The sequence below is a fragment of the Musca vetustissima genome, unplaced genomic scaffold (genome assembly GCF_032173495.1).
Source record: "Musca vetustissima isolate MV318-11 ecotype Yass unplaced genomic scaffold, APGP_CSIRO_Mvet_v1 utg34209, whole genome shotgun sequence".
Lineage (NCBI taxonomy): Eukaryota > Metazoa > Arthropoda > Insecta > Diptera > Muscidae > Musca > Musca vetustissima.
The window spans coordinates 3,434-12,659 of NW_026877941.1; the positions used below are offsets into that span (position 1 = coordinate 3,434).

At 35.3% G+C, this 9,226-nt stretch overlaps 1 protein-coding gene across 1 annotated transcript; it reads right to left on the reverse strand.

Annotated features, from left to right (window-relative positions):
* Positions 1-8,155: 8,155 nt before the first annotated feature.
* Positions 8,156-9,007, reverse strand: LOC133322666 (farnesol dehydrogenase-like). Its single transcript, XM_061531631.1, has 2 exons — positions 8,418-9,007; positions 8,156-8,353 (listed from the first exon to the last, which is right to left on the reverse strand). The coding sequence occupies exons 1-2, from the start codon at positions 8,994-8,996 to the stop codon at positions 8,186-8,188; spliced, it is 747 nt and encodes a 248-aa protein (XP_061387615.1). The 5' UTR covers positions 8,997-9,007; the 3' UTR covers positions 8,156-8,185.
* Between the last annotated feature and the right edge of the window lie 219 nt (positions 9,008-9,226).

Sequence of the window (9,226 nt, forward strand, 5' to 3'; positions counted from 1 at the left end):
TATGTCTTTGTGCATATGTTTGTAACAGGCAAAAATAGTCGAGATAGACCCATGGTTCCTTTTGAGAATATGCATAGAATCACTTTCTGAGTCGATTTATGCATGTCCGTCTGCCCGTCCGTCCATGTATTTTTGTTAACAAAGTACAGGTCGCATTTATGATCCGATTTCGATGAAATTTGGCACAGATCACTTAATTGGCCCAAGGACGAACCCTATTGAAAATGGGAAAATCGGTTTTTAATTTACATATAGCTCTCATATATATTTTCGTCCGATTTAAGGTAAATGGTGTACCAATGTCCCTATATATCTTTCGATTTGCACCAAATTTGGCATAGAGTACTGAATTAGGTCCAGAATGATGTGAGTCAAGTTTCGAGAAAATCGGGTCAGATTTGGATATAGCTCCCATATATAGTTTCGTCCGATTTAAAGTAAATGGTGCACCAAAGTCCCCATATATCTTTCGATTTGCACGAAATTTGGCATAGAGTACTGAATTAGGTCCAGAATAATGTGTGCTAAGTTTCGTGAAAATCGGTCCAGCTTTAGATTTTTAGATATTTAAATTCTGTACTAAAGACCCAAAGATTGGCCGATCGGCACACAATTTTGTAAAATGTACTGTTACCTTTCGCGTGTCAAGTTTTCTTGATATTGGTTCAGATTTACATATACCTTCTATATATATTTTCGTCCGATTTTAAGTAAATGGTACACTAAAGGTCCATACAGACCCTTACACGTACTGAAATTAATAAAAATTAATATCTAGCAAGTTTGCTTGAAATATATAATTTCGATCTTTTCATGTTGACTATACACCAAATAATCAATGTGTGCCTGATTGATACATTTTAAACAGTGCGCGTGCTTTAAATATATTTACAAAATGTAGAATAGGTTGCAGAATGGCATTGTTGGAATTTATGTTAGTCGGTTTGCTTATAGATAAAGATCGTTCCTTAGAAAAGGCGACGTCTGTTGGGATATATATGTAAAATATCCCCAAAGTGGTGAAGGGTATCATATAGTCGACCCAGTCCGACTTTACTACTTTCCTTACTGGTTTATATTTGCATTTTCTCAATATCATTCACTATCACTATATACGAAGGCATGGTTAGTGTGTGTTCTTGTTAATTACCTTTTTTAACCGAAGTGGCTGTAATTTCCCATCTGTATTTTTTTTCCGCGTTGAATTTCCATTATTCGTATTGAATATCGAACCGTGGTATTGTAGAATACCAATAATTTTTTGTTTTCTAAGAAAGATATAATCTCCAAAAGGGTTAATCTTTTGCATACAAATGAAGCTGTAGAAATTTAATTTCGTTAATTGCTAAAACAAATTGATATTTAAAATTGTGTCTGATTTCGATTTTTGGGATAGCAGTGATTTTATATTTCACAACATTTTTAGAAAGGATTGTTACCGGAGTCTGGTGTAAATTAAATTTATAAACATTTTTTTATTTAACTTTCAAAATAAACAAATCCTTTAACAAAAAAATGGAAACTGTTTTTCGCTTCGTATAAAAGACTTGTTGTTCTTTTTGAACATAATCTGCCTCCATTGGCGTTACTTCGTTTTATTAAAACGAAAATCCTCTTTCTGCGAATAAAAAAATATATATATGAATTGAGCGGCATGAAAAATCCATTGGCTGTGAAAAAGGGGAAAGCTTATCAAATATTGAACTGTAACATGTCGCTTTTGGGGCGCAACAAAAGGTGTGCCGGTGCCAACACCCGAAACAACAAAAGGTTTACAAAATTTGCACCACCCTCACACAAAGGAAGCAATCAGGCGTAAGGTAGGTAGGTAGGCAAACGATATATTCGCGTAGGAGTTTTGATGTTACCATCATCTGGCGTTCAAAAAATATTTAGTAACACCCCATGCCAAAGTGCATTTCACGCTCTCGGAAGCTGTATGAAAGGCAATAAAGTAAACAATAGACTTGGTACTTCGTTAAACCTCGGATCGGAATAAATGATGTGTAACAGCGATTGTCTTTCGATTAAATTTTATATGAAATCATAGCAAATGTTTGTAAAGGATGTATATTTTTTTAAGATACCTTTTTGGTGGGTGTCATATTTTTATGATAAATAACACTTACTAAGTAAGTATTATTTATCATATTTTTATGATAAATAATACTTACTAGTTTGAAGACCAAGCGTAAAAGTAAAAGTGTGGTTGGTTTCGGCCGGATCAAACTTTTTATAACGAAATAAAACCTCATAGTATCGAAAAGGGGCTTACTATCATATAGCTCCCATATGACAGTAAGCCCCCCACTCCCCAAAACGGAAACCAATTTGATAATTTTTGTTTGAGAGATTCCACACTTACAGTTAATTTAGTTAAAAATCGTGCCCAACAAACCAAAATACGGAATATGGGGGGGTACCGTTATATGAGGGCTACGCCGAAATATGAGTCAATATTAATATTGTTTAGTATTGAGGTTCACTATACATGAAGAACGCCAAACTAGGCCTATTCGGAGGCTATTTCAGAAGATGAACTTATATGGATTGTTTTTTGCCATTTGTCAAGTTAGGCATGAACCAACAAATATGTTGTTTACCCTTCAAGAACCCAGAATGTCAAATATATATGGCGGCTAATGTGTCTTTGGTGACACCAAAATGAGACGGAAACATTATACGGATGCTATGTCAAAACATGGACCCTGATTTTCCGGAATTGTCGGCATAGGTGAATGCCATCCCCCAAAATCCCGGGATGCCAATACACAGCCCTATCGGTTGAAAACGTGTCTAATCTTCAAATTACCAACATTTCTCTTGAAAAGTTATGTTTTTGGACTATGATTACTTCGGGTAATCGTCCAACTTTGCCTTATGCGATTACCAAACTTAAAAAAAGAAAAGTTATGTTATGTTGTAGCTATACAAAAATGTCGACCAGAATTTAGAAAAAACATATTACTTTTTTTGCAAATATCCTTTACTCTAAAAAAATCAGCTATAGAAAAAAAGGCAATATTCGCCCGATCAGTTGTATTTCAAACAAAATTAATATTATAAATTTTTACATTTAATTTAAATCCTAAAAAACTTCTTTAAATTTCCAATCACTAGTAAAAACCCAATCTCTTCTTTCCATACCTGCAGGAAATTAATTTGTGTCCCCTAATCAAACGCAGACAGTTTAGCATATACTTAGAGACATACTTAATATAATGCCACTCAAACATACATACACGACTAAACCGTCACTTAAGGATGTTTAAGCGATACCAGAAATGTTGTACATGTTGTTGTTTTGTCATTTTAACGTTGACGAATATATAACATTATGTGTACAAGTATGTCTGCCTGCCTGCCTGCCGCTTTGCCAACTGTGTCTATCAACCTGCATTTTGTTAGCTAAGACTAGACGACAAGAGTGCATCGATACCATCCACATTTTCTACACTTGACATCGAAAGCAATATTGACAGTCTCATTTTATGCTTTGACAAAAAAAAATCGATGGTGGGATGATTGAAGAGCGATGTTGGTGTCAACTGAATATATATGAATATATACATATGGAATATATACTTAGATAAGGTATTTGGGAGAATTTTATGTAAAGTAGAACCTAATGATTGGGTTTTACTTATAGTAGAATTCACATGAATTTTTTCGTTGCGAAAAATCCTGTATATTTGTCTGTAATATTAGGTAATAAAGAGTAATTAATTAAAAGAGAGAAAGAGAAACGAAATATTGTTTTTATTTTATAACTTTTGTTTGTGGTGGCGGAAAAATTTTAAACCGAGCGCTGTTCAAAGGTGACCCACGTTCAAAGATGCCCCCTTTCTCCTATTTAAACAGTCATTTAATTTTTTATAGTTGAATCTAACTTGTAATATGTTAAACTATTTATGTAGAGAATATGGACGACTCTAGCGTCTACACTTTACCAAGATTGTGCACATTTTATTTTTTTTTTTAAGTTCGCATAAATATATATAGACAACGATATTGTAAATTCAAGGAGACAATTTTTTGTTGTTTATACTCTCAGAAAATAATTACCAAATTACAGAGGGGCTTCTGCAAGTATTTACAAACATTTCTGGGGGAAATTATTTTCATTACAAATCATCTGGAATTTAGTATTCCAGTCTTTTCGGCTAAAACCCACCTAATATGGAAAATTTGCTGGACCCTTCACATGTCAACATATTATTTCATAACGTTCTATAAAAAAATAGGCCTACTTCAAAATACCGAAAATGGGGCGAATATATAATTATCATTTTCTAAGCTGGTATATGCCTAAAACCTACCAAATACCGATTGTTAGTAGGCGGTACCGTTATAATGGAATTAAACCAAAACGTCTAATTGGCAATACCTAACATCCTGGAGTAATGTAAGTGAAAATTTTTCACAGATTTATTTTAAATATTTCGATCTCTATTGTGATTTCAACAGAAAAGTAAATGGACTTCACCAAAAAAATTATAGAATCGTAATTGTACTTAAATACATGAGGTTACGCAAAAAGTACAAAGAAATACAATATTTGTCATTTTTTTCTTGTTCTTAGCATAAATAGGGGTTTAAAATTTCTCCGATCCGCCACCAATATGTATACCCTTCACCACACTGTGGTACAGGGTATTTTGTCTTCGTGCATATGTTTGTAACAGGCAAAAGAAAACAAGATAGACACATGGTTCCTTTTGAGAACATGCATAGAATCACTTTCTAAGTCGATTTATTCATGTCCGTCCGTCTGCCCATGTTAAATTATAAACCAAAGTCCCTATATATCTTTCGATTTTAACGAAATTTGGCACAGCGTACTGAATTATGTATAGATTAATGTGTGATAAGTTTCGTGAACATCGGTTCCAATTTAGATATAGCTCTCATTCGACTTTATGTAAACGGTGCTCCAAAACCCCTATATAATTTGCGAAATTTGGTATGGTGTACTCAATTAAGTCTAGAATGATGTGTGTTAAGTTTCCTAAAAATCGGTTCAGATTTAGATATATCTCCCATATATATTTTCGTCCGATTTTATGTAAATTATGAACTAAATACCCAAAGTTTGTCCGATTGCCACACAATTTTTTACACTGAACTGAAGTCAATATAAATTACTTTGGTACATGCCCAGTAAATCGGATTTCTTAACTTTTGGCTTCGATTACTCTAAATTCCAAATTTGTTAATACGAATACGAAATTAACTGTAATTTCAACTATACTAATTTTAGTTTTTATGCTTTGATAACATTTTATGCTTTAATAAGTTTTGATCTATTTTTATACCTTTCACCAGACTGTGGTACGGGGTATTATGTCTTTGAGCAGGCAAAAGGAATCGAGATAGACCCATGGTTCCTTTTGAGAATATGCATAGCAACACTTTCTGAGTCGCCCGTCCGCCCGTCCATGTATTTTTGTTAACAAAGTACAGGTCGCACTTATGATACGAGTTGAAATAGGCGCAGATTTAGGTATAGCTCCCACATATAATACATGTCCGATCGGAACAGAATTTTGCACAGCGCACTGAATCAGATCCATGCTTATGTGTGCGAAGTTTTGTTGGAATCGGTTCAGATTTAGATATAGCTCCCATATATATAGTCTTCCGAATTTATGTGAATGATGCACCAAACTCCCAATATTTGTCCGATTGGCATAAACGTTCCGAATTAGGTCCAGACTGATGTCTGCGAAGTTTGGTTAAAATCGGTTCAGATTTAGATATAGCTCCCATATATAGTTTCGTCCGATTTTTTCGTGAATAATACACCAAACTCCCAATATTTGTTCGATTTGCACAACATTTGGCAAGAGTTCTGAATCAAGTCCAGACTGATGTCTGCGAAGATTTTTTAAAATCGGTTCAGATTTAGATATTGCTCCCACGTATAGTTTCGTCCGATTTTTTGTGAATGATACACCAAACTCCCAATATTTGTCCGATTGGCACAAAATTTTGCACAGAGTACTGAATTAGGTGCAGACTGATGTCTGGGAAGTTTTTTTTTTAAATCGGTTCAGATTTAGATATAGCTTTTATATATAGTTTCGTCAGATTTATTGTGAATGATACACCAAACTCCCAATATTTGACTGATTGAGTAAAATTTTGCATTGCGAATGCTATTGAATAAAAAAATTATGCGTGATAAGGTTTGTTGAAATTGGTTCAGATTTTGATATAGGTTTTTTATATATTTTCGTTCGATTTTATGTAAATGGTGGTTACACGAAATTTGGCAGAGGGTATTAAATTGAATATAGTGATTACAAAAAACAAATGGTGTATGCAACGGTTACTCAATTAGGTCCATGTGTTTATATAAAGCTCCCATACATAATTTGTCTCGATTTCATACAAATGGTACACCAAAGAATCCAAGTCTGTCCGTTGGACATGCAATTTTTCATTGACTTCAGAATGGTATATGTTTGGGGTTTTTCAATTGGTTCAAATATTTATCTAGATAGCTCATTTAATTTCGCCCGATTTCATCTCAATAATCCTCCAAAGATTCTATGACCGTTCTATCTACAGGACATTGTAGATATTAACATGTCTTGCATGTACCCAAAGTGGTGAAGGGTATCATATAATCGGCCCCTTCCGACTTTTGAACATTCCTTACGGGTTTTTTATTTTCGAACATTCGAAACTTCATAGCCTATAAATGAAAGAAAATAGTTTTTCAAAAATAATTTTCCGTATGAGTTTTTATAATTTAGTATCAGAGGACATTAACAAGCCGCAAACTTTTTATACCTTACACAACTATGTTGTCAGGGTATTATAGCTTTGTGCAGCCCCAAGAGTTTGTAACGCCGCGAAATATTAGTCCTAAACCCACCTTCAAGTATACCGATCGTCATATCTCGACTAGCTGAGTCGATCTAGACATGTGTGTCCGACCGTCCGTCCGTCTCTCCATTATAATTTGTAAACACGATACAGGCCACAGTTGTGAGCCAATCTTCACGAAATTTTGCGTGTAGGATAGATTGTGGCCAATGGATCGATTAATATTTAGGGGATGAAATGGACCAAATACTAAATTTTTGTCGGTTTTTCTGGTCGCTCCTGAGGCGGCAATTATGGCCCGAACATCGTGAAATTTTACATGGAGTAGAGGATCGAGCCAAAGAATGAGCATCCCTGTTTTGATAAAGATTGGCCAATATTTAGTGGGTCAAATGGACCCTGACTTTTGTGTGAAAAATTACAAAAATTGTATTCTATGGCGTATATACTTGCCCCTGGAGGATATAGACCCGAGAAGTTGATAGTATGTCCAAGAGGAGTGGTTGACCTTTAAATTGATACCAATTTTATGGTCGTATGTACTCAGATGTGGGAGATCCACTTAAATATTTACTACACTTAAATATTACGTACTAAGACATTATGAATGGGTTACTATTCCACACTAGAGAGCGGAAATATAACCCTGATCGCTTTTAAATTTTCCATGAGATCCCAGTTGTGGTCAAGAACAACGCCTATAATTTTGATGATTAGATGATGGTGATGATTAGATAACAATTTTGGGATGAAGTGGGCCGAAAACTTATATTTTTCGAGTCGATCTATAAGAAGAAGTGCTGTTGACCTCTGATTAGGCAAATATCACGAAATATTGCCCAGGCTCGAAATAAACATCCACAGCAAGTTAGAGTAGTGTAGTAGTTGTGTAGGGTATCGTATGGTCGGCCCCGTCCGACTATACTGCTCCGCTCACTGGTTATTATTTTAAATAATAATTGAGATATAGAGCTCTAACAAAAAGTGCCGTAGCTACCAAAGTCTCGCTACATAGTAACCTCTGACTAATCTTTACAAAAAATAAACTTAAAAATCCTGCAATCTGTTACAACAATTATTTTTCAATAATATGCCATATAGATAAAAGCATCTGTAATATTTTGCACTTTAGTTATATGTAAAATATATGTTCATTTAAGTGCATATTAGTAGTAACGAAATGACTTGTATAACCGGTTCGCTGAATAAATAAATAATTAAGAAGCTTAAACATACGAAACAGCAAACACATATTTTCACATTTGCATATTAGCTAAAGCTCTTTAATAAATCAAATGTAATTCAATATACGCGTATTTATTTACACAAGGCGACCACAAACTGCACAACCTCAAAATGTCTCACCAACTGGTTTAATAGTCAATTCATGGACTTGAACGTGGGGCGGAGTGGCAATGGCATACATAACTCCAGCTGAGATGTCTTCGGGTTTTAACATGGGTAATCCCTGATAACTTTCGGGTACAATTTCCGTATCAACCAAACCGGGACTTACACTCTAGAAAACAAACACACACTCATGAGAAACAACATATAAATTCCATTCCGATAGACCCTCTTACCGTTATTTTAATTTTCGTCTTCAAATCTCTAAACTCCTGGCGTAAAATCTCCGTCAGCCCTGTCACGCCATGTTTCGATGCTGGATAAATATTAAATTGTGCCACAACACCAGGTGGCAAATTGAAAACATGGTGACCCACAATGCTATTAATCAGTACCACATGGCCATCGTTGATCTGACGCTTCTGCATTGATTCGTAAGTGCGACGTGTGCAATACACCATTCCCATTAGATTGGTTTGTAATGTTTTCTCCACCTCGCCAATATCCATGGTCAATAGCTGACCGGCCGTGTAGGTGCCGGCGTTGTTTACAAGAACATCCACACCACCCAAATTCTTTTCGATCCAATCGAAAGCTTCATTGACAGATTGTAAATCGGAAACATCACATTTGACGACATGTAAACGTGTCTGTAAATTTGTGGCTAAACTGCTGCGTATCTCTTCGACACGTTGAGTACGACGCGCCAAACCGACCACAATCAGGCCAGCATTAACCAGATCTTTGGCAATGGCAGCTCCAATACCTGAACTGGCACCAGTAACAGCAGCTACACGATTTTGCCAACGTTCCATTTTGATGGAGACACGTTTTTCGCTGGTTGGAGGGGAAGGTAGCTGGTAAGTCGGTCTAGTTCTGCTGTGGTTAGCACGTTTCACCTACTCTTCCAAATTGATTGTTTGTTTGTTTATTTTCTGATGTGGGCAATTTAAATCGCGTAATTTGTCTTTTTTTCACTCTTTTTTCGTTTCACTTATTTCAACGCCACCTAAGTCATCCGCAACGACTTTTTGTTGTTGCTGCT